This window comes from Phoca vitulina, unplaced genomic scaffold (assembly GCF_004348235.1).
Source record: "Phoca vitulina isolate PV1807 unplaced genomic scaffold, GSC_HSeal_1.0 scaffold6, whole genome shotgun sequence".
Taxonomy (NCBI): Eukaryota; Metazoa; Chordata; class Mammalia; order Carnivora; family Phocidae; genus Phoca; species Phoca vitulina.
In genome coordinates this window covers 39262076-39289276 of record NW_022589709.1, presented here as the reverse complement: position 1 = coordinate 39289276, position 27201 = coordinate 39262076, and the positions used below count along the sequence as shown (strand labels likewise).

General features: G+C 36.4%; 1 protein-coding gene and 1 pseudogene across 1 annotated transcript in view; one reads left to right on the top strand and one right to left on the bottom strand.

Moving 5' to 3' along the window:
* The window catches only part of ADGRV1 (adhesion G protein-coupled receptor V1), a 538587-nt gene that overhangs the window by 345389 nt on the left and 165997 nt on the right, over positions 1–27201 (top strand). The window contains exons 83-84 of the mRNA XM_032403550.1: positions 9673–9789; positions 25439–25617. Of these exons, the coding sequence (XP_032259441.1) occupies positions 9673–9789; positions 25439–25617 (296 nt within the window). The remainder of the gene's footprint in view (positions 1–9672; positions 9790–25438; positions 25618–27201) is intronic.
* LOC116632535 lies at positions 9326–9457 on the bottom strand (annotated as a pseudogene).

Here is a 27201-nt window from a genome sequence, read left to right as displayed (position 1 = left end):
GTGCTCAGCGGAGAGTCTGCTTGAGATTCTCGCTCTTCCTGTCCGTCTGCCCTTCCCCGACTCTAGAATAAATAAATAAGTCTCTAAAAAGAAAAGAATAAAGGTTGAATAAGATGTCTTCAAATGTACAGTAGCTGAAAGAAATTATCACCAGATAATTCTCACAGATGTAATAAATAAAAATTAAACAGCAAGATGCTGGACTTAAACTTCAGCACACAAAATCAGATTAAATGCATATAGTCTATACCATTTAGAAGGAGATTTTCAAATTGAATAAAAAAGCAAGACACAATTATACACTGCCTACAAGAAACACACTTCAAGTATAAAGACAGCTATAGGTTGAAAGTAAAAAGATGGGAAAAAAATTGGATTGACTATATTAACATCAAAGTAGATTTTAGAGCAAGGTAATACCAGAAAAAAAGAAGGATCATTCCATAACGATAAAGGGGTCAGTTTATTGAGAGGATATAATTACCCTAAATATTCAGGTACTTAATAACCAAGCTTCCAAATATGTCATGCAGGGCCTCCTGGGTGGCTCAGTCGGTTAAGCATCTGATCCTTGATCTCAGCTCAGGTCTTGATCTCAGGGCTGTGAGTTCAAGCCCCGCATTGGGGCTCCATGCCTACTTTAAAATATACTTTTTTTATAAAATACTTTTTTATAAAAAAATATATATATATATATATAATGCAAAAAATTTATTGAACTACAAGGAAAACTTGACAAATCCACAATTATAGTTAGGAATTTAAAGACCTCTCTTTCAATAATTGATAGAAATTTTTAAAAAGAACAGAAAAGCTCTAACAACATAGATTTGGGGGGGTGGTTTAGAATATAGAGTATTTTAAAATAATTATCATCCAACCTGACCTACTGAGATTTATAAAGCACTCAAACCAACAATAGTAGAATACACATTTTTATCAAGTACACACGGAACATAGACTGGTAAATTCAAAATGATTAAAGTCATAAAGAGAAAGAGTATGTCCTCTGACCACAATGGAATTAAATTAGAAATCAACAGAAGGATCACTGGAATATCCTCAAATATTTGGTAACTAACTGGCACACTTATAAATAATCCATAGGTCAGAAAAGAAATTAGTAGGGAAATTTCAAAGTATTTTGAACTGAATGAAAATGAAACAATATATCAAAATTTGAGGGATCCTGCTAAAGTAATATTAGGAGAAAGTTTATAGAACTAAATGCCTATATTAGAAAAAGAAGTAAGCTTTCAAAAGCATGACCACAAAAAAAGAAAAACAATTTTTTAAATTAAAAATAAGTAGAAGAAATAAATAACAGAACAGAAATCACTGAAATAGGAAACAGTAAAACAATAGAGAAAATCAGTGAAACCAAGAGTCACTTCTTTAAGAAGATCAATAACATGATCAACCTTGAGCCAGATGATCAAGAAAAAAAAGGAGAAGAGATCTGTATTACCAATTTGAAGGAAGAGAGATATGGCATCACTACAGATTCTAAAGATCTTAAAAGGATAATAAGGGAATATTATATATAACTTTATACCAACAGATTTTCCAATTTTGGTTAAATAGACAAATTCCTTAAAAAGACACATATTACCAAAACTCATTCAGGGAGAATTAGGTTATCTGAATAGTTCTGTTTTGTATTAAAGAAATTGAATTTATATTTAAAAATTGTGCCACTAAGAAAACTGTAGTCCTAATATGGGTTTTATTGATGAATTTTATCAAACACTTAAGAATGTGAATTCTGTACAAATTCTTCCAGAAAACTGAAAAGGAGGAAATATTTCCCAACTCGCTGAAACCAGCATTACCCTGATACCAAAATGAGACAAAGACATTACAAGAAAACTACCAACTAGTGTTCCTCATGAGCATTGATGCATACATTCTTAATATAGTTTTAGCAAATCAAAAGGACAATACATCACAACAAAGTGATAAGTATCCCAGTAATGCAAAGTTGGTTTAATATTCAAGTATCAATCAAAATAATGCATCATATTAGCAAGCAAAACTGGAATAACATGTTTTGTAACCTCAATAGAGAAATAGCGTTTGCCAAAATTCAATATACATTCCTGGTAAAAACTCCCAACCAAGTAGGAATAGAGGGGAGTTTTCTCAACTTGATAATGGCATCTACAAAAAAATAATTATGTAACTAGCCTCATACTTGTATTAAATTGCTAGGGCGGCCATAACAAAACACCACAGACTGGATGGCTTAAATAAGACATTTATTTTCTCACAGTTCTAAAAGCTAGAAGTCTGAGATCTAGGTGGTGACAGGGTGGATTTCATATTGAGTCCTCTCTCCTTTCTGTATAGATGTCTGTCTTCTCCCTTTGTATACACATGGTTTTTCCTCTGTACATGTGCTTGTGTGTATCCAAAATTTCCTCTTCTTATAAGGAAACTAGCCATATTGTATAAAGGCCCACCATTTTAATTTAATTACCTCTTTAATGACCTTATTTTCATATACAGTTATATTCTGAGTAACTGGAGGTTAGGACTTCAATGTATGAATTTGGGGGGACACAATTCAGCGTATAGAAATAATGGTGAAAAACCCAATGTTTTTACCCTAACATCAGAAACAAAACAAGGGTGCTCATTTTTGCCACCTCTTTTCAATATTGTATGTATGTGTGCATACTTTATATTTATATCTATTGTCAATAAGTACAGTTAGGCAAGGAAAAGAAATTAAAGCCATTCTGATTAGAACATAAGTAAAATTCCATTTATGCAGAGATTACATAATCCTTTATGTGGAAAATACAATATTTTCTACAAAAGAGCTATTCAAACTGGTAAATATGTTCTGTAAGTTTGCAGGATGGAAGATCAATATACAAAAGTCAATTGTATTTCTATATGCTAGCAATGAATATCAGAAATTGAAATTTAATGAAATATCAATTATGATAATGGCAAAAATATAAAATACTTAGAGATGATAAATCTTTTAAAAATTGTGTGAAGGACCTGTACATGGACAATTACAAATTGTAACACTCCTGAGAGAAATCAGAGAAGACCTAAATATGGGGAAGGGTCCCCTGTGTTCACGAGACAGAAGAGCCGATACTGTTAATAATGTCAGTTCTCCTCAGATTTAACACACTTCAAATCGAAACCTCAGCAGGCTTTTACTTTTTGTAAAAATCTACTCTCTGGTTCTAAAATTCATATGGAAATGCAGATGACTTGGAATAACCAGAATTACTTTGACAAAGAAGAACAAATTAGAGCCTAACACTACCTGTTTTCAAGAATTATAGTGACAGTCATCAAGATGATGTGGTATTGGTGTAAACAGAGACAAATTGGTGGGACAGATTGGAGAGTCCTGAAGCAGACTCCCATGTATATGGGCAAAAATGCAAAGGTAATTCAGTAAAGGAAGGATAGTCTTTTAAAAAAAAAATTATACTGGAAAATTGGATATCCACATGCAAAACAAAAAGCTTTGGACTGTACTTTGCCTTATATTCAAAATAATTCAAAATTGATTAAAGACCTAATTTTAAAACCTAGAACTATAAAACTTCTAGAAAAATATATGGGAAGACCTACATGAATTTGCATTAGGCAAAGTTTTCTTAGATATAACATCAGAAGTATGATCTATAAAAGGTCAAAAGAAGTATGATTCAATCCATAATTGGGCTTCACCAATGTTAAAAACTTTGTTCTTCCAATGACACTGTTAAGAGAATTTTTGAAAACAAGCCACAGTAGAAGGAAATATTTGCAAATCAAATATCTGATGAAAGACTTGTATCATGAATATAAAAAGAACTCATAAAACTCAATAGTAAGAAAACAATCTGAGTTTAAAAGTAGGCAAAAAAGCTTAACAGGCATTTCTTCGAAGAAGAGGTATGAATTGCAGTTAGGCACATGAAAAAATTATCATTACTGATTAGGAAAATGCAAATTTAAACCACAATGAGGAACTACACGTACCTGTTAGATAAGAAAGGCTAAGAAATTTTTTTTGACTAATCAGAACAAGTTTTAGACTGTGGAGCAGCTGGACACTAACACATAGCTGGTGAGAGTGGGAAATGTTATAAGCACTTTGGAAAATACCAAATTTTAAGAATATTAAATGCACAGTTGCCATATCCAACTGTTCCCCTCTTAGATATTTATTCAAGATAAATAGAAAGCATATGTCCATACAAAGACTCATACATTCATAGCTGCTTTATTTGTAAAAATCAAAAACTGGAAACAACCCAAATATCTATTAATAGGTGAAAGAATACATAATTAAAACACTACCAGGGAGGTACTATGAAGGTCATGAGGAAACTTCCGGGAAGAATGTATATGTTAATTATCTTGATTGTGAAGATGTTTTCACGGGTGGATATATGTCAAAAGTTGTTAAATCATACACACTTTAAACATGTACCATTTGTTGTCAATCATATTTTAATAAAGCTGTTTTTAGCAAACGATATGCTCAAACCCATGATAGGATCTGTACAAGATAATGAATACTTGCTATGTTTTCTTTTTTAAAAAATGTACTTCAAAATAATTATAATAGAGAATCAAATCAAATTGTTGCCTTTAAGGAGTTGACAGTTTTCTGAGAGATTAAGGCTGATTTTATCTAAGAACTGGGAGAATTGAGGTTTATAGGAAAACCAACACTTATGTTAATAGAATCCTATTTTAGAAATTCAGAGGAGGAAAAGTTTGTTTATGGTTGAAAGAAAGAGCTGTATATTCATGATAGAGTTGACATTTCCACGGTACCTTGAAAAATAGACATGATTTCAGCAGAGGAAAATGGGAAATAGAAATTCTAGGTAGGAGGAAGAGGAAGAACAAAGGCAAAGAGTTGAGAGATGATGGAACATGTTTTAAGAAGAGCTACCAATACAGTTAGAGTAGAATGTTTGGAAAAGCCTTGTGGAAGATAAGCTTAGGAAGAGTAGGTGGAGCAGATGGAACTTATAGGCCAAACCAAGACAATTCTGTTTCCTCTTTAAATATTTCTTTGACTCCCACAGGCGGAACTAATCAATCTTGACTGTATTTCCCTGGTATTTTACTCCATACCCTATGATAACACCTGTCATATTTTATTGCATCTTGTGTTTGGCTTTACCCTTAGGCACTCTCCTATTAGAAAGGATGACATTTGGCTCATTATAAATGCTCAATAACAAGTGCTTTCCCACTTTAAAAAATAGAAAAGTCTAGGAGCTTATCATGATCTCAGTAGGCAGGTGAAATTTGAACTGGTCTTGGAAAAACTGAGTAGATTTTGGATGAGATGGGGAGTAGAGAGAAGGGCATTTCATAGAGCGGAGTGAAAATATCCATAGTAAACAGGGGGAGGGGTATATAAGGAGTACTGAGAATTGATGTTTACAGGAAAACCAACTTTTATTATTGGTTATTATTTAGCCCAAGCAAACAAAGACACATGCTCCATATTTAATGTGAAAACAATACATGGGTACAGTAGAGCTCTCATCAACCACAAGAAGCAAAGAATTTTAAAAGTTACTAACAGAATATATCAGATACTCTGTCTGCAGAAATATATTTTTGTTTTCTCTTTAGTTAAGATATATATATGTTATATAAATATAGAATTAAGAGTAGTGGTATATTTGCTATTGGCATTGTATTCTGTTGTCATTATGAACCTTTGGTGGGTTATGCACCATTGGTTAAAAAGGATTGAGAGGGGCACCTGAGGGGCTCAGTCTGTTAAGTGTCCAACTCTTGATTTCAGCTCAGGTCATGATCTAAGGGTCGTGAGATGGAGCCCTATGTCAGGCTCTGTGCTCAGCTTGGAGGCTGGTTGAGATATTTTCTCTCTCTCTCTCTGCCCCTCCCTCCACGTATGCACGCGCTCTCTCTCTCAAATAAATAAATAAATAAATAAATAAATAAATAAATAAATAAAATCTTTAAAAACAAAAGGATTGAGAAAGAGTGAACTAGAATTTCAGCACTTTGAGGTGGGATTTGTGCTTGATTTAGCTCTGTAGGTTGCAGCATGGTGTTCTGCAAAGAACACTATATAAAGCAGAACACCAGGATTTGAATCCCACTTTAACTTTAGAATATGTTTAATGACCTCTAAAAAGTTAATTCCCATATCAGATCCTCTTTCATCATTTATTAACTTGGTATAAAAACAGTAATGACTTCATATCATTAATATATGGGTTACACAAGAAAACAAGGGAAGACATGTAGCACCTTGCTGCCATGCCACCACATTGTCCATCTCACATAGATAGCATGAGGCTTTGGAAATAGTAGGTACTCACCTACGTACTGAATGAAGCAATACATGAGTGACTGAGAACCTTTGAAAAAAACGTTTTTTTTTTCTGTTTTGGTGTTTAATGCATCCAGAGAGCTGACTGTGAAAATAATCTTTTTCCTGGTCATCTCTGGGTGTTTGAGTAAAAGAACAATGGTAAAAGTTCATTTCTTCTTACGTTATATGCCTTAAAGATATGTGTGCTAAATATGCTAGGAGGTGGCATTTTATTTTACTTTACCATTTAATTTGTATTTTAACTCAATTTAATTTAATTTTAGATAGGCCTGGTTACATGTAATAGCTGGTTCTCCGAAGTATTCTTAGCCCATCCCTGTTGTAGCAATGTGCATTGTGACAGGTCAGCCTTCTCTTGCTGACTAATCTCCTCCCATACAGATGGAAGTATTTCTCGTAATTTAAAGATCATTCTGGAAGAATGTTCATAATTTACAAAAGTAGATTTGTAACTGCTATTTTTATGACTTAGAAAAGAAGATTAAAACATAATAAAATATGAAGAAGTCATATCTTAAGAGAATTTTGGGTGTTAAAACTGTATTCTGTGGGGCACCTGGGTGGCTCAGTTGGTTAGGCGACTGCCTTTGACTCAGGTCATGATCCCAGGGTCCTGGGATCGAGTCCCACATCGGGCTCCCTGCTCAGCGGGAAGCCTGCTTCTCCCTCTGCCTCTGCCTGCCACTCCCCCTGCTTGTCCTCTCTCTCTCTCTCTCTCTCTCATCAAATAAATAAGTAAAATCTTAAAAAAAAAAAAAAAACTGTATTCTGAAAGTAAATGCAGTTTAAACAATAATCTGTACTAATTTGTTTCAAAGAAAAGAAATTTTTAAGAGAAAAAGAATTATTCAAATTAGCATACCATTTATAAATAGTCTCATAGAATGCTTAAAACTAAGCATATTCAATTACAATTTGGATTACACCATTGTTTCACATAGCAAACTGTTCAGGTTGATTAGAACAAAACTACCAAATAAACTTCAACACAATCCATATTATAAAATATGAATTAGAGAGGCTCAAATTTATTTTAGGTATGCTTATAAAATCTTTATTGAAATAGATGCCACTTTGTAAAAAGAAAGAATATAAAAGGTTAAAATTCTCCCTCCCTCCCTCCTTCCCTCCCTCCCTCCCTCCCTCCCTCCCTCCCTTCCTTCCTTCCTCCCTTCCTTCCTTCCTTCCTTCCTTCCTTCCTTCCTTCCTTCTTTCCTGACACTGAGTTTAGTGTCTATAGCTTAAAGAAAAAGGTTTTTTTTTTCTTCGATACTTGGTACAGGAAGTACTCGATAATTTCCAAGAGGGAAGAGTCACTTCAGCATGGCATGAGATTTACATATTATTTTAAATTTATTAATTAGCATTTCAGTTCTTCTTTAATTGACTAGGCTGGTTATGGTGAGTCTTGCCTTGCAAAGTGGAGATGTTGAGAGCATGTAAGGCCTCACCCCAGATCCTGACAAATTCACCCAAGTGATGCTACCCTAGGACCACCACTGGGTAGAAATTTTCAAGGAGATTTAATGGACACAACCTTTAGAACAAAAGGATTGGGGAGACATATATTTCATTTGAAAATAAAAACAGTACTTGGTCGCATTGTTCTAATATGTTTTTGAGCACATTATTTATTCTTAAAAATTCAAACAGACGTAAAGGTATTTATGTTTCCTTCTTAGAAGTTGGGTTTTGAGGGCACCTGGGTGGCTCAGTTGGTTAAGTGACTGCCTTCAGCTCAGGTCATGATCCCGGAGTCCTGGGATCGAGTCCCACATCAGGCTCCCTGCTCAGCAGGGAGTCTACTTCTCCCTCTAACCCTACCCCCTCTTGGGCTCTCTCTCTCTCAAATAAATAAAATCTTAAAAAAAAAAAAAAAAAAAAGAAGTTGGGTTTTGAGGCATAAGTCAGTTTTCTTCTTGTCACACCCGTCTTTTTAGAATCAATCATTCTTTCTTTAAACAATCATTTATTGGACATTTGTATATTCCAGACATAGTGGTAGCTTATTAAAATATAAAATCAGAAAGACCTGGTCACTGTCCTAAAAAGGGAGGTTATTCCTTGAGAAGTTATGGTATACTATCATTGCTCCAAATTTTCCCTTGCCATCTGAACTTGTCATTACAAAATTTAACACAGTAATCATATATTGTAGAAAATACAAAATAGAACCCACAAGAGTGTTTCACTTCCTTTATTTATTCACTTATTCAACAAGTATTTATTGACTATCTACTATGTGCCAGACACTGGGCTGTGTGATTGGGATACATCAGTGACTAAAGCATTCAATGATCCTACCTTCGTAAGGATGACATTCTAGTAGATGAGATGAACAATAACCAAGAAACATAGTAAATAAACAAATTACAGAGCATGTTAGAAGGTGATAGGTGTTAAGAAAAAATAAAAAATAAAGAGATAAGGGTAGGGGTATCACGTGTGTGGGAAGGAGAGAAGAAAGGAAGGTATAATTTTAAACAGCGTGGTCAAGAAAGGCCTCATTGTGAAGCTTTCTCTTGACCAAAGTCTTGGGGGCAATTGAAATAAAAATAAAAATCCAAGGAGTAAGTTTATCCTAAGATTTGAAATTTTAAATTGAAGTCTATTTTGTTACATATGTTACTTCACAACAAGAAGATGCAGATGATGGTAAAATCAGAGTTTTTGCTTTTCTTTCTTTTCCCTCTTACTAGCTTTGACTTAAATGAATGTCTATTTTCTCTTTACTACTTAGCCAAAATAAATGTATTTCATGGGATTCTTGTCCATTCATGATAAGAACAGGGTTTACTTTGAAAATCACCTCTTTCTTGACAGACCAGAGCAATATGTAGCATAATTTCATATAATTCATTGTATCTTAGAAATGTAAAAATCCAGAAAACACACAGCATAAGGAAAATAGTCGATGCTATTGTAGTGGTGATGTAACGGGACAGATGGCAGCTACACTTGTGGTGAGCACAGCATAATGTATAAACTTGTCAAATCACTAAGTTGTACACCTGAAACTAATGTAACATTGTGTAAACTATATTCAATTAGCAATAATCATGCCTTGTATAAACCTCACTGGCTATGATACTGCCACTGCGCAAAGCTGTGTGTCAACTATATTCAAATAAATAAATGGAATAAACATAAAAATCTATGTATCGTCATTTTTAGAATGACTGTCATCTCAGTTTGAGCAACAAATTAACTTATTGTCTCTTTGAGTCATTGAATTCTAGATTCTGATGAGAAAACAGTTTGTTTTCTTAATATTCTTGATTGATTTTAGCATGATTTAAAAATACAGGTGTTGTTTCTTACAGATTGTGTTTCTGGTGTCTGCATATACAAGTCCCCAACTCACAGATGAGAGCTGTTCGGCTGTGGCTGCCATCACACATTATCTGTATCTTTGCCAGTTCAGCTGGATGCTCATTCAGGTTGGTACCTCATTTCCTCGTCCCACCCCCTTCTACCTTCCAATGAATCTGCATGGAGTGTTCTTCCTACCTGCTATTCTTTATACTGAAATGGAAATGATTCCATATACCCATTACCACATTCCCAGGAGATCAATGGAAAGAAAACTTTTTTTAAAAAAAGATTTTATTTATTTATTTGACAGAGAGAGAGCACAAGGAGGCAGAGCGACACACAGAGGGAGAGGGAGAAACAGGCTTCCCGCTGAGCAGGGAGCCTGATGCGGGGCTTCATCCCAGGGCGCTGGGATTGTGACCCGAGCCGAAGGCAGACGCCCAACTGACTGAGCCACCCAGGCGCCCCGGAAAGAAAACTTTATAAGTTTTAAGCTGTACAGCATAAGCTGTACAACATTAGAAAGTATAGTGAATTTGGGGAAATGAGAAGAAGCATAGTAGGGGTAGAAATTGGGGAGTGGTAGGAGATGAGGCTTGTGATGTGGGACCTGTGTAAAGCACAGTAGGAAATTTGAACCTTTTTCTAGGGGAGATCATAGAATTAAGTGACATGGTAACATTTGTATTTTAGAAATATCTCCCTGTTGGTAGTGAACTGGCGACAGAAGAGTTGGCATGGGCGCTAATTAAGTACCGTTAGCTGTATCCAGGTGAGAGAACAAGGCAGTGTGAACCTGGGAGTGGCAGAAGCAGCCAGGGGAATAGGACAGTTTTTGAGATTTCTTTTTTTCTTTCTTTCTTTTTCTTTCTTTCCTTCTTTCTTTCTTTCTTTCTTTCTTTCTTTCTTTCTTTCTTTCTTTTTCTTTTCTTTTTTAAGTACAACAATAGAATGTAGAGATTGGTTAAGAAGAATGCAGAAGGTGGAACCAAAGATGTTTCCCAAGTTTCTGGTGTGAGTGGCTGGATGGATGGTGGTACCTTGAACTTACCCCTGGCAATTGCAGGAAGGCTGATGCGAATTTTAGGACATATGGAGTGTGAAGTTCCTCCAGTGTGAGACCTCCAGTGGGGACTTTGAGAGGAGGAGGATACATAGGACTAAATCTCAGAACAGAGGCCCATGCTATATAAATACTTTAGAAAATTGTTGACTTACAGTTGGAAAATGAATCCGTTGCTTTGGAAGAGATCACTTTGGGAGAGAGTATGGGGGTGAGACCCAAAGAGTCCTTGTATACTCTTCTGAGGAACTAGTAAATGTTGGGGAGAGACTTGAACTCTTCCTTTTCTGACTAAAATCCCAAATTCCCTTTATTATCATACGCTGATTTGCTTGATAAAAAGGCAGATATGAAAGTTGGATCCAATTCAGTAGTATTAATGTCATCAATTAAATGGCTCAACTAAATGAAATGTTACCTTTGGTAATGCTTTCTGCATAATAGTATTGTTAAATCTTTCGTATGATAGAAATAGTTTCACATGCATTTTTTTTTTTAGTATGCTTGTGAAGTATTTTATGTAAACAGATGCATATTCAGTCATTTGCATATTCTTTTTTCTTGTTGATGTGGGGTTTCCACTGTACTGCAGTAATGAAAGCATGTGAGAATACCATACAGACTCATGGAAGGGATATTTTCCCAGGTACAATATTATAGCTGTAGGGACAACTGAACTGAATTATTTAGTTAATAGAACCAGTTGCAATAATTAGAGCCCTGAATCTGGGTTTGCATTCTGGTTTTGCCACTATCTTTGTAATCAAGTTACTGACTCTTCCCAAGTTTTGTTTCTAAATCTGCATGCGAAGGTAATAATTCCTTCCTCATAGAATTATTATTCCATAGGTCTTAAGCAGCTCTAATTATGGAAAGTTTATGGTGTTCTTAAAATCCCCCCAAAATAAAACAAGTAAAGCTAAATCTAAAGCATATAACATAAAACTTAATATTTGCTGAAATTAAAATAATACTTGCTAGATTCTCTGATTGCAAAATTTTTTTAGGAGTTTATCAAAGCTGAACTTTCTATGTGCATCATGTGTATGTTGTTATTTGTCTGCTTGGACTGAGGTCCCCAGTGTTGTGCAGAAGGTCTTTGTCCATGTGACCTACTCAATTTTTGATGAATGACTTGGATGAAGACACAGGAAACTTTTATCAGGTATGCAGATGATAAGGAGCTGAAAAGACAGCTAAAACAGCAAGCTGCCTGGGTTAGAATCAATATAGAGAAAGTGCTGTGACAGATTGAAAACTAGAGTGAAAGAGACATAATCGGATGGGGGTTAAGGTAAAGAACTTGAAATATTTAATTTAACACAAACTTAGTAGCAATCAAATGTGTGACCAGATTGCTTAAAACACTAAAAAAACAGCACAGACCTAGGTAACTTTAGTAACAGCATAGAGGCAGGTGAGGGCATCGTGGTTACATTGTAATCTACAAATGTTCAAGACAAGCTTGGGACCCTGTAACCACGTTCATGAATCATGTTTCACCAGGAGCATTAACCAGCCAATGAGAAGTTGGAAATAGTCCTGTAAGAAACTTTGAGTCAGCTGGAGATAGCTAACCTGCAAAGAATTGAGAGTGATGTGATGGCTATCTACAAACACTGGAAGGGCTGCTATAGGAAAGAAAGAATGGACTGCAGGTCCATTTGGAAGGATTGAACAAATGGGTCAAAAATTAGAGAAGCAAATTTTGATTCAGTTAAGAACTTTGATAGCCAGTAAAACCGTCAAAATTGAAGAGGCTGTTCCTTCAAGCAGAAAGCATCCAGTCGGTGAAGTGTATTCAAACGGGGAAATGACCAACTTTCAAAACGTTTTCCTGCTTTGGGGGAGCATTAGATGGGATCATATATAAGATTTCAGCCAACTTAATAGATATGGTGTTTTCTATATCTCTTTTTCCAGTCTTAAGTAAATAAAATTGTGGCTGATGAACATTTAGTAAGCTAATTAGATTTCTGTGTGGCTGGCTGATGGTTAGGAAAACTATTTAAAGTACCAGTGAAGTTTAATGTATTTCAGATGGTACACCACACATTTTTCATGGTTTGTGGTGTGACCACAAGGGAAAAATTCAATAACTTTTGATTCTAGGTAGGTTACTTCTAATGAGTTATTTTGTGGGAAGAGGTTGTCCCTTTACCAACCTGTGTTTTCCTATTTGTAAAATACTGTCTACTAAATCTTTTAAAAAAAAAAACTAGAATCCATTTTTAAAACTTGTGTAAAAGATCAGGCTCCTGTTAATCCAATCCTGCTAGTCAATTAGGGTTAAAACTTTTTGAAAAAAAAAAATTAACATTTTAGTAATCCTACTTCATATTTTTAAAAAGATTTTATTTATTTGACAGAGAGAGAGGTGAGAGAGATCATTGGCTGGGAGGGAGGGGCAGAGGAGAAGGAGAAGCGGACTACCCGCTGAGCAGGGACCCCCTCCTCCGATGTGGGGCTCGATCCCAGGACCTGAGCCAAAGACCGACTGAGCCGCCCAGGTGCCCCTCTACTTCATATTTTTAACAGTGTAGGATAGAATTTGATAAATGTATGTGTGTGCATAGCTTATGACAAAAAGTTAACCATTAACTTTTTTTTTTTAAAGATTTTATTTATTTATTTGAGAGAGTGAGAGAGAGAGAGAAACAGCATGAGAGGGGATAGGGTCAGAGGGAGAAGCAGGCTCCCCGCCGAGCCGGGAGCCCGATGTGGGACTCCATCCCAGGCCTCCGGGATCATGACCTGAGCCGAAGGCAGTCGCTTAACCAGCTGAGCCACCCAGGCCCCCAACCATTAACTTTTAAAAATTGGATTTAGCCTATCAGAATTCCTGTTTATTTTGATCTGCATCATATCTTCAATCTTAGAAAAATATGCATTTAAATGACTTTATCTTGAACTTTTACTTCTCTGTCATATACTTTTAATACATTAGAGTAAAATTGGATTATACTTTAGAGTAGCTAAAGAAAGATTTTATTGGTAAACTGGTTCTTAAGTTTTCTGAGCCTAGATTTTTATGTGAGTAATCAGATTTGTAATAACAGTACCTGTCTTTGAGGACTGTGGAGAGACAAAATGAATTCGGACATGAGAAGAGCTTGGAATTGTACCTGGCACAGACGGTGCGCTCCACGCAGATTGGCCAGTGTTACTGGCTAAACAGATATGTGTGGCCAATATTTCATAGATTTTGAAACATGTTGAAAACTCTGCTTTTCCAGTATAATTTACACTTTTTTTTTCCAAAAGAGAATTTACTCGATCATAGTGGGAGAGACTTAGAGTGAGGCAGATACCAACTAGCTATAAAGCTTCAGCAAGCTATATAAATAACCTCTAACCTCTTACTAAAGTCCCTGCGTAGCTCATCGCAGGACCTATAGCTGGTGACCTTCACTCTGTTTCTTTTGGCCTCCCCCTTTTTCTTTTATTTTTTAAAAGATTTTATTTTTTTATTTGACAGAAAGGGAACACAAGCAAGGTGAGTGTGAGAGGGAGAAGCAGACTCCCCACTGAGCAGGGACCCCAATGCGGGGGCTCGATCCCAGGACCCCAGGACCACGACCTGAGCCGAAGGCAGAGGCTTAACGACTGAGCCACCCAGGCACCCGAGGCCTCCCCTTTTTTCTGACAAGGAAGTTACACCACCAATGATGGGAATATAGTAACAAATTATTTTGCTTATTTTTTTTAAGCAAACAACTCACAAATTCCCTTTGAGGCCATGGAACTTGACTTATCCTTCTGTTTGCTCATCATGTAAAACCATTCTGTGAAATTACTGAAATAATTTCCCACTTCCTTAAAACAGCAGGTCTTGTCTACTTTGAGAAAGATTGACAGTGAGAATTGAAACTCTTGTAATATGTTTACTCTATTTTCCTAGTTTTTATTGTTCTATTTTCATTTCCTTTTTCTGTTTTGCTTTGCTTTCATCTTAGAAATAGCATATGCTAATGGTACAAAACATAATCAAACACTGAAGAGTAATATAAAATGAAAAGTACATCTGTTTCTCCCTATTTCACACACTCTCCACTCTCTGCTTTACCCTCAACCCTACTCCCAAAGGTAAACACTGTTAATGGTTTCCTGTGTATCTTTCCAGAAATATTCCACAAATATACAAATGTTTATAAATATATAAAAAGCACGTATGTATTTGTTCTTGTGTGTGTGTATAGTGTGTGTATATATATATTTACTTACTTATATATAGTGCATATAAGTTTTTGTATATATATACATTTACCAAGTACAGATATACTTTTTTCCATTCCATAATATGGCTATTCAATAGTTTATTTTTCTATTCTCTTATTAATGAAATGCTAGTTACTTCCAGTTATTTTTGCTATTATAAACAATGTTTCCTTGAACGTCCTTGCATTCTGAATATTTATTTACTTATGGAGTATTCTTAGAATAAATTCCTAGAATTTATGCCTTTACTATTAACATTTACATGAAATACACTATGAGATGGACTGCCAGACCATGAGTTAACCTATGAAGGGATAAATCACAAGTAAATTATTTGAGGTATCAGTATATTATATAGGTAAATAGAAACTTAATTTTTCTGTATATTCATTTGGCCCAGTTTTATAATCATTTCCTGTCACTAAATCGTATAGCAATCTGCTTCAATTATGAACAATATCCAAACCTTAGATTGCTGGAGCAGTTTGTTGATTTCATGCTTAGGGAAACAGTATAATGTTTTATTTTGAAACTAAAGCTTACTTGATGAACATATTTTTTAAATGGTGGAATAAAGTTAGAAATCATTCTACAATTATACCTGACCATTTATTTCTTGTGCCTTAATTTTTCTGTAAGATCAGGCTATGAAGAGGCAAATATACATTTTATTCCTTGGCAGAAAGGCTACTTAGTGCCAGGCATAGCAAGAAGAAGGGAAATGCTAAAACTAGCCATGTTTTTCTTGTCACTGATTCAATTGGGCAGCCGGGGTTAGGAGGGGTGCAGGGCGGGACATCAAAGGTATTAAGGACAACAGACTGGTAATTACCAAGAAAAAAATGACATACCCAGGAAATACAGAATTCTCCAGTCCTCAAAAGGCCTTGCAATTTATTTCATGCAAAAATTGCTAAGAAAGAGAGGATAACTAGAACAAGGACATGGTAACATTTCTTATTCTCTTCTCTGAAATAAATGACTAAGAACGTATGATAATGACAGGATTAATAGCATCCATGATCTCTGACTAAACTTGATACTATAAATCAATCCAAGGTTTCGGGTGACACGATTAATAACCAAATATTAAATAACAGGCTAGATACCAATCTTACCCATACAGCATAAAAATGTATAGGGTCCAAGCAGCCTGTTTTTAACTTAAAAAAAAAAAGCATTTCATCTTTATATTTTCTAAATATACTAATATACATTATATTATGATATGAGTAAACTAATGAATTTGTGTTTACGGAGCATATGAAAGCATAATTATGACCTATGATAATTAATTAACAAGGTAAGTCTTCATTTTTTCCCATGTGGACATTGGAAAATAGTAGCAGTAGTCACTGAAAATGTTTTGTAAAAATAAATAGACATGTCTATGTAAGAATGTAAGCAGGGGCACCTGGGTGACTCAGTTGGTTAAGCATTTGCCTTCGGCTCAGGTCAGGATCCCAGGGTCCCTCCTGGGATTCCCGCTCAGTGGGGAGTCTGCTTCTCCCTCTGCCCCTCCCCCCCACTCATGCTCGTGCACACTCTCTCTGAAATAAATTTAAAAAAAAAAAGTGTAAGTAAACATGTTTACAAACACACATTCTTTTAGTTTATTCCTATCTATATTTGACCTAAATTGTATCTGGGCATTTTGGTTGGATTTCATCTTAATCAGAATCAGTTTAAATTCTGACAGCTTCAGTTACTAGTTTTGGGAAATATACTTCCATCCTCAGCTTCCTCTTGTGTGTAAGGAAAAAAAGAACTATGATGAAAGTTAGGAAAACAGTTGTCTTGATTAAATGAGATATAGTTTAATATGGGGTCTACATTTACTACCCAATTAGTAAATATTGGTTCCATTCTTCCTCTCATAAACTATTCCATTTAACATTTTAAAATTTGCACCAAATGGGACACCTGGGTGGCTCAGTTGGGTAAGCGTGTGCCTTCAGCTCAGGTCATGATCCCAGGCTCCTGGGATCCAGTCCAGCGTTGGGCTCCTTGCTCAGCAGGGAGCCTGCTTCTCCCTCTGCCTGCAGCTCCCCTGCTTGTGCACTCTCTCTCTCTCTCTCTCTCTCTCACTCTTGCTCTCACTCTATCTCTGTCAAATAAATAAAATCTTTTAAAAAATAAAAATAAAATAAATTAAATTTGCACCAATTAACTTTGACCCTCTTCACTAGGAGTTCAATCAAAATGGCTGAGCCTCCCAAAAATCTTTTCTGGCAAGATAGTATATAACTGAGTAAACTCGGTAACTAAACCAAATTATGAAATTGTTGTTAAATTCAACAAAAATTATTAACTCAAATTGTGTAAATCTTCATTTGTTTGTTATTTTGTAATAAATACGATATGCAAAACATTTTACTGGGTAATATGAGGTTTACAAAAATTAATCTACCACAGGCCACAGTCATGTTTGAGTGATTTATATTCGGATAAACCTTTATAAATTCTCATTTAGTGTTAGCAAAAAAGTGGAGAGGAAAAGAGAAATGGTGATCTCCATACTTTTATAAAAAAAATGCATCTCCACTGACATATAAAGAGTGGGGGGGGCACGGGGAATGAGAGCGGGAAGAAATCACTCATGTGAATAATATTCTCAATATTTGTGTGAGTCTCTATGGAAATAAATCTTAATCAGTCTACACAGGAGCTTTGGACTTGTGTTCTGAGTTCTATAACCAAGCAAAATATGAAAAAAACTCTGCTTGTCTCTGATTGTATTTGTTTCCTCATCTCTAAATGAGAGGGCTTATGTGGTCAGATGATCTGTAAGGTCTGTATTACTTCTAAAATTCATAGTCTGTGCATCCATACCATTAGTGTTTTTATTTGAGGAACTGTAATTTCTATAATGATTCAATCACAAACTATGAGTCAGGAAATTGTTAATAACTTATAGTTTAGGGGCACCTGGGTGGCTCAGTCGTTAAGCGTCTGCCTTCGGCTCAGGTCATGATCCCAGCGTCCTGGGATCGAGTCCCACATCGGGCTCCCTGCTCAGCGGGAAGCCTGCTTCTCCCTCTCCCTCTGCCCCTGCTTGTGTTCCCTCTCGCTGTCTCTCTCTCTCTGTCAAATAAATTAATAAAATCTTTAAAAATAAAAAACTTATAGTTTAACCTGTCTCTTTACCAGAGGAAGAAATTGAAACCCAGAGGAACCAAATAATATTGGCCAAAAACATACAGCTTATCCATTTAGAACCATGTCAAAACCTATATCACGTCACTAATAACCATGTCTTTTCAAGTTTTTTTAAATCATTATTTATAGTATTCATTATTTACCTGAAAGTTTATCTTTTGAGTGTGTGTGTACCTCTGCAAGTTCTCCTTTCCTATATATCTATAGATTGTATTTATGAAGGAGATTTTCACAAATATCATTAAGTAGTTTTCTTTAAATTTGTTAAAATGGAGGCTCTGGGGTGGCTTCATTGATTAAGCATCCAACTCTTGGTTTTAGCTCAGGTCATGATCTCTAGGTCCTGGGATCAAGCCCCACGTTGGGCTCCGTGCTCAGCATGGAGTCTGCTTGATTCTCTCTCTCCCTCTGCCTCACCCCCTACTCGTGCACATGCTCACTCTCTCTCTCTCTAAGAGAGCCCATTTGTTTAAATGGGCTTTTAGTTATTTTAGGGGGGGGCTTTTAGTTATTCTCTCAAGTTACAGTCACCTAAGTAATCTTTTTTTTTCATTTTTTTAATTTAAATTCAATTAATTAACATACAGTGTATTATTAGTTTCAGAGGTAGAGGTCAGTGATTCGCCAGTCTTATATAATACCCAGTGCTCATTGCATCATGTGCCCTCCTTAATGTCCATCACCCAGTTTCCCCATCCCCCACCCTCCTCCCCTCCAGCAACCCTGTGTTTTTCCTATGATTAAGAGTCTCTTATGGTTTGTCTCCCTCTCTGATTTCGTCTTGTTTTATTTTTTCCTCACTTCCTCTATGATCCTCTGTTTTGTTTCTTAAATTCCACATATGAGTGAGATCATATAATTGTTTTTCTCTGATTGACTTATTTCACTTAGCATAATACCCTCTAGTTCCATCCATGTCATTGCAAATGGCAAGATTTCATTTTTTGATAGCTGAGTAATATTCCATATGTATATATATATATATATGTGTGTGTATATATATATATATATATATATATATACACACCACATCTTTTTTTTTTTAAGGTTTTATTTATTTATTTGAGAGAGAGAGTGAGAGACAGAGCACGAGCGGTGGGGTGAGGAGGGGCAGAGGGAGAGGGAGAAGCAGACTCCCTGCTGAACAGGGAACCAGATGTGGGGCTCAGTCCCAAGACTCTGGGATCATGACCTGAGCCAAAGGCAGCTGCTTAACCAACTGAGCCACCCAGGCGCCCCTGTATCACATCTTCTTTATTCATCTGTCGATGGACATCTGGGCTCTTTCCACAGTTTGGCTATTGTGGACATTGCTGCTATAAACATTGGGGTGCAGGTGCCCCTTCTGATCACTACATTTGTATTTTTGGGATAAATACCCAGTAGTGCAATTGCTATGTCATAGAGTAACTCTATTTTCAACTTTTTGAGGAACCTCCATACTGTTTTCCAGAGTGGCCGCACCAGCTTGCATTCCCACCAACAGTGTAAGAGGGTTCTCCTTTCTCCACATCCTCACCAATATCTGTCATTTCCTGACTTGTTAATTTTAGCCATTCTGTCTGGTGTGAGGTGGTATCTCGTTGTGGTTTTGATTTGGATTTCCCTGATGCCGAGTGATGTTGAGCACTTTTTCATGTGTCTTTTGGCCATTCATATGTCTTCTTTGGAGAAATGTCTGTTCATGTCTTCTGCCCATTTCTTGATTGGATTATTTGTTCTTTGGGTGGTGAGTTTTTTGGGAGTTTTTGTTCTTTGGAAGTTGAATCTTTATAAGATTTTTGGATACTAGCCCTTTATCTGATAAGACATTTGCAAATGTCGGTTTGTCGTTTGGTTTTGTTGATGGTTTCCTTTGCTGTGCAGAAGCTTTTTATCTTGGTGAAGTCCCAATAGTTCATTTTTGCCCTTGTTTCTCTTGCCTTTGAAGATGTGTCTACCAAGAAGTTGCTGCGGCTGAAATCAAACAGGTTGCTGCTTGTATTCTCCTCTAGGATTTTGATGGATTCCTGTCTCACATTGAGGTCTTTCATCCATTTTGAGTCTATTTTTGTGTGTGGTGTAAGGAAATGGTCCAGTTTCATTCTTCTGCATGTGGCTATCCAATTTTCCCAACACTGTTTGTTGAAGAGACTACCTTTTTTCCATTGGATATTCTTTCCTGCTTTGTTGAAGATTAGTTGACCATAGAGTTGACGGTCCATTTCTGGGTTCTCTGTTCTGTTTCCTTGATCTGTGTGTCTGTTTTTGTGCCAGTACCATACTGTCTTGATGATTACAGCTTTGTACTATAGCTTGAAGTCTGGCATTGTGATGCCACCAGCTTTGGTTTTCTTTTTCAACATTCCTTCGGCTATTTGGGTTTTTTTCTGGTTCCGTACAAATTTGAGGATTATTTGTTCCAGCTCTGTGAAAAAAGTTGATGGTATTTTTATAGGGATTGCTTTGAATGTATAGATTGCTCTAGGTGGCATAGACATTTTAACATTTGTTTTTCCAATCCATGAGCATGGAACGTTTTTCCATTTCTTTGTGTCTTCCTCAATTTCTTTCATGAGTGTTCTGTAGTTTTCTGAGTACAGATCCTTGCCTCTTTTCACTTACGTAATCTTGAAATGCTGATAATTGTGATAAGTGTGCAAATAAAATACATCATCCTTCACTGGTGAGCATTGACAGAAGTAAGAAGGTGATAATTCAAATGGACCAGTGTTTAGAAGTGACATTAGAGATGTGACTGTGGTAACATCATCAAATTTTAAACACTGCAAAACATTTTATTCAGTTGTCTCTTTTGAAGTGTCTAATTTGGTTACTAAAGCTGAAAATAGTTTGAATCTTTTAGGGCTTACCTTCAGCCTTCATTACGTTAATGCTAGGAATATATATCTGTGTGTATGAAGTATAGTCAAGTTGGATTAATGTAGTTGGTTAAATTGGGGGATAACTTTTTTTGGAGGGTTGGGGGTTTTGGGGGTTTTTTGTTTGTTTTCAGAGAGGGAGAGAGGGGTAGAGTGGGGAGGGGCAGAGAGAACCGTAAGCAGACTCCATGCCCAACACAGAGCCCAGCATAGGGCTGGATCCCACGAGCCTGAGGTCACAACCTGAGCTGAAATCAAGAATCAGATGCTTAACTGACTGAGCCACCCAGGCAACCCGGGGATAATATTCTGGCTAAAAATGTAACATGACTACATAGTGATGATGTCTTGAGATGGCCCATAAGATGGTTCTAACAAAATTTTTAAAGCTTAGAGATAGAAATATAAATAGAGACCTAACTATTAACGTTTTCAGTTCACAGTTAGTGGTTAGTGTTTAGCAGGAAAAACATCTTATGGGCAGTGAATAGTAAGCCATGCCCAGTCCACTTGAATGATGTTTGGGTGAGAGTGACACCCTTTAACTTGTATTGAGTTTTCAAAATTTCATTAGTTCCAACACTGAATAATCACCCAGACACCAAGGCACACAGATCACATATGCTATGTGTCTATCAACATAAAATTATTATGCAAACATAATGGTCTTTAAATACTCTTAAATTACAAAAGAGGAACCATGATTACAAGGAAAAGAATGTAGTCAATGCTCCACTGTTTTCTCTGTTTAGAGAATGGTAGTAACAGGGGGTTTTAATTCCACTGCTTTTGAATAGCAATATATACCTCAATTTCTTTTTTTCTTTTAACAACAAAGAAAAACTAAATTGAGCTAATTTAAGCAAACATTTAAATCATAAAAGAAATAATAAGCATATAGGATAACTTACTGAACCCAAGAACCATAAGAACTTTTATCTATTCTTCTATAAAAACACACTTCTCTCCACTGTGCTTTTGCCTATCTCCACCAAAGTTCGTATGTCCTCTTTTTCCAGCTGACCAGCTTAGACTGTCACTGAATTTCAAGGAATTCAGTGATTCATGATTAGCCCAGCCTGGGACCGACTTCTCCCCCAGATCAAATCAGCTATGGATGGAGGAGCAGGGTCATGAACCCACTCTGCATATGTTGGGGTGGGATGAGATAGGGTTCTAAGAAGGAGAACTCATGACCTAGGCATATCCCAAAAAGTACCTACCACACTATATTAAAATATCTTAAAATTCAAGTAAAACTTGAAGTTAGCTAGTCAAAACAAATCTTAGTTTGGGCCATATGGTATTTCTAAAATAATTAAACATCATTTAATTACATAGTATTTCAATTCTATAGCAAAAAGGAAAAAAAGAAAAACACCCTATACAATGGGAAATGTTGTCCTTAGGGTACACCTCAGTGGTTGATTCTTTTGGGAAGAAAAGGGATTTTTTTTTTAAGTTAACAAAAGCTTGTCACTATAGGAACTTGTTTTGCTTAATTGACTGTTCAGCAACACTGCGCCTTGCGTTCTTTGGAGCAGAAGCCATGCGTGTACAAATCTAACAGTTCTACTTGTCTCAGTCTTATCTGAGTCTCTGGTAAAGGTCAGACAATTGCTGAAAAGTTGGGTGATTCTAACTGATGGAACTAATGTCCATTTTCGTAAAAGCAGACATGTTGGAAATATCCCAATCTCTATCATGATGAATCAACTTAGAAGTCATTTACCATGCTCTCCTTTCTGATTCTTCCACCAACAACACCCCTGAGTTACCATCTTATATGGGTACACACAAACATCTATTTAAAATAAATAATTAGCATTTTTATTTTGGAGATGGGCTCATCATCTTTCCTTTGCCTGAATTTTCATTCTCTAACAGGCAGTTGGATCACCTCGGTGTCAGGATAGCTGATACAGTCCCACTTACTTGGGTGCATGTCCCTGTACTAATTATGGAAAGAAGGGGAAAAACCGGGCGCCTGGGTGGCTCAGATGGTTAAGCGTCTGCCTTCAGCTCAGGTCATGATCTCAGGGTCCTGGGATCGAGTCCCGCATCAGGCTCCCTGCTCCTTGGGAGCCTGCTTCTCCCTCTGCCTCTCTCTCTCTCTCTCTCTCTCATGAATAAATAAATTAAAAAAAAAAAATCTAAAAAAAAGAAGGGGAAAAACCCTGTTGGATTTAATGATTTGAAAAAGAAGTTAGAACAAATTTACAACTCAAAACATGCTTCATAATTACAGATATATGCAGATGTACATAAAGATATGGAGTGCTGACAGGAAATAAAATTCAGAGACAAAAATCTCCAAGTAACCAAACATTTTTATTTTTTCCTGGTTTAGCCCAATCAATACTGATCCCTCGAGGCTGATTTGGTTCAGATAGAGTCTTAACTTAGAAGCCTCCATAAACAGCACCCTAAAGCCTTCCCATGAACATAAGGCATGTTTATTTATCACATAGAAAGAGCTTCCATTGTATCCCAGCTTACTTTTGGTCCTAAACTATTTATCTTTTGTCTTTCACACTGTCTGACATCCTAATAGGAGATTTAAGGGAGGTGGCAACATTTCCCAATGGTGAAGTTCTAAGAAGTGCTCAGCACTTTATACATAATATCTCATTTAATCTTTATAGTAACCTCATTATATACATGAGGAAACTGAAGCTATGGGATTGTTGTTGCTTGCTACTGATTATCCTTCTGATGTATATATGAATACATATATAGGTATGTATGTGTATATATGTAATTTATCTATGCTCACACTTTTTCCACCATAAGAAACTGAGAAGGGGGATTTATCTAGTGAAGAAGTATCTTTGTGTGAAATACATATGACATTCAGTGTCGTTTCTGTACTAAATGATAATTAAATGTAAGTGCTCTAATGGAAAAAGAACACAAGAAGGCATACGTTCTAGATTTGGCTTAAGTGTAGGAGCTAAGTGCAGGATTTGGGGCCAATAAGAACATTTTGTTTTCTTATTCTGTTTATCTAATGTATCCTCTTATCCCCCTCTATATACTATCCTTTTTATATATTTTTAAAGATTTTATTTATTTATTTATTTATTTGAGAGAGAGAGAACACAAGTAGGCAGAGTGGCAGACAAAGGGAGAAAGGAAAGCAGACTCCCCTCCAAGCAGGGAGCCCGATGTGGGGCTCTATCCCAAGACCGTGGGATCGTGACCTGAGCCAAAGGCAGATGCTTAACCAACTGAGCCACCCAGGTGCCCCTCCTTTTTATATTTTTATTTTAATAAAAAATAATGGATGTTAAATATGCTATAAATATAAAATAAATATTTTCCTTAATGATTTCTTTCCCACTTGTTTGGAAACTAACATAAAGGAAAGCAAATACCTCCCCTATGTCTTTCACTTTTATATCCCCCATGCTTGGGCTGGTCCCTGAAATTTAGTAAGCACTCAATAAATAATTGTCAGGTAAATGAATGAGAAAAGAGCACATAAACAGAAAGAAAAACAGGTACAAAGCCTACCCCTTCACAGTATTTTTTTTTTTCTCTGTGAAGTCATTTTCTGTTTACTCATATATGTCTCCTGCTGGGAACTGGCATGGGGATATCTTCACAATTATATACCCATTCCCTGAAAAAGTGTCTAGCCCTGTCATATGATAAGGCCTTAAAAAAAATTGTCATGGATGCCTGGCTGGCTCAGTCAGTTAAGCAACCGACTCTTGATTTCAGCTGAAGTCATGATCTCAGAGTGAGATTGAGCCCTGCGTCGGGCTCCGTGCTCACTCGGGAGTCGGCTTGAGATTCTCTCTCTCCCTTTCACTCTGCCCCTTCCCCCCGATGTGTTCTCTCTCTCACTCTCTAAAAAATATAAATAAAAACCTTTTAAAAAGTTGTCAAGGGCGCCTGGGTGGTTCAGTCGTTAAGTGTCTGCTTTCGATTCAGGTCATGGGGTCCTGGGATCGAGCCCCACCTCGGGCTCCCTGCTCAGCGGGAAGCCTGCTTCTCCCTCTCCCATTCCCCCTGCTTGTGCTCCCTCTCTCACTGTGTCTCTCTCTGTCAAATAAATAAATAAAATCTTTCAAAAAAAAAAAGTTGTCAAAAAGTCTGGAACAAAGGGCTGTTCACTTCATTATCATCATGAAGCTGTTCACATGGGAAGTAGGTTTGAATATCAGTGTATGTTTCTTCAACATGCACAGAACAATCACGGATGACTATGGCTGAAAATAAATCAAAGGAAAATAAAAAGTACAATAAATATTTTTCAGTGTTTCAAGTTTTTTGAGGTATCCTGAATTTCTTGGGTGTATGAAAGAATGAATATATGAACTAAAAAACAAACAAAAACAAAAAACAATTTTTAAGTAATGCTAGCCCTTTGTTGGTCCGTAACGCTATATGCCCAAGCCAGGTGAGTTTGTGTCCTGTGCCATTAGACCAGAACTTGTTCATTTTATGTTCTCTTTCCTTCCTTAGTCTGTGAATTTCTGGTATGTACTGGTGATGAACGATGAACACACAGAGAGGAGATATCTGCTGTTTTTCCTTCTGAGTTGGGGAATTCCGGCCTTTGTGGTGATTCTCCTCATAGTTATTTTGAGAGGAATCTATCATCAGAGCATGCCACAGATCTATGGACTCATCCACGGTGACCTGTAAGTACATCCAGGCAGAACTCATTGCCTCCTCAGCCTTCGTGTACCCAGATAGCTTTATTAGTAGATGGTGAAGCAGTTGACTAAGCAGTATGACCAAACACACACCAGGCCGACCTCTGCTTTCCCACCAGACTGACTGAATCTCTGCTTCCTCTAATTATCCCTTTGAGTAAGAAACCATTGCCTTTCTAGTTCCTCTGTTGGATACAGTTTTCTCAGGTGAGTTGACGTATTAGATAATTCACAGCAATTTGTACCTTAACATTATTAAGTTTATTAGATTAAGACAAAAATACCTAGTAAAATCAGGGAACTATGAAAGTTTTGATAAAGAACAGAATCAGTGAAAAATATGGACTGTGGCATATTATCTAAGGAGTCTGATATTTTGGGGGAGGATGGGAGGAGAGGATGGCAGTCCCTGTCATCCATAACATCCTTAAATACCAAAAGACTGTACCAGAGGGAATGGAGAGTGTCTGCAAAAGGACACAGGAAGGAGGAAGGAGACAAGGTCATCTTATATGTTCTTACTGAAGCACACTAATAGTCTTAAAATGTAACAAATCTTTATACACACACATATATACATGTCTTAATCCTGAATCTGGTATCTTACAGCTTTGAGAACTACTCAACCCCTTTTATTGATTCCACATGCAGAGGAAAAAAAAAGCCTTTATAATAATAAAGTTTAATCATCTCCCTTGGTGTAATGAGGATTAGAGGGGGAAAGTAACATTTCTAAATAAGAAAGAATAACCTATTCACAATCTTATGATGACAGTATTACCTAATTATCTCACAGGTTATTGTGAAGATAAAAATTAGTTAATTGATGTGAAAAATCTTTGAAAGTAAAAGTACTATATAAGCAGAAGTCATTTCAATTTCATTATTGCTTCTGATCGTTATAATTGTCCATTATTCTTAATAAATAATTGTTATTGATGTATGCAAATGTATTTCACAAATGGGCAATCACACACACATATCCCACACCACGTTCAACCAAGGAAACTAGCTATGTAATATGCAAACACCCACTGAGATGCCATATATAGTAATTTTTTATTGAGATTCATTAAGATTCCCTCATACTGATTATAGCATTGTAATGTATTTTGTGTATATAAAATTCTAAAAGTCTAATCTTCTAGAAGGGAATTATTGTTTATTAAATTATTTTAAAAATTATGTTATGACATTTTGTTACCCCTGGCATTAATTTAAATCTTGGGCAGCCAGGATTAATTTCAGAAAGTTTGGCATCATTCTTTGTCAAATACCAAGTAACTATGAGACAAACCCTGGTGGCCAGCTGCCCATCCCTTTCAGGAGCTTCCTGGCAAGATAAGACTTATTTGGCAGCAGTTTTAGCATTACATGTGTACCCACCCAGTCTTGATAAATGGGACCTGATGAAAGTGATATTAATTAAAAGGAACTCTTTTGGGCGCCTGGGTGGCTCCGTTGGTTGGGCGACTGCCTTCGGCTCGGGTCCTAATCCTGGAGTCCCGGGATCGAGTCCCGCATCAGGCTCCCTGCTCAGCGGGGTGTCTGCTTCTCCCTCTCCCGCTC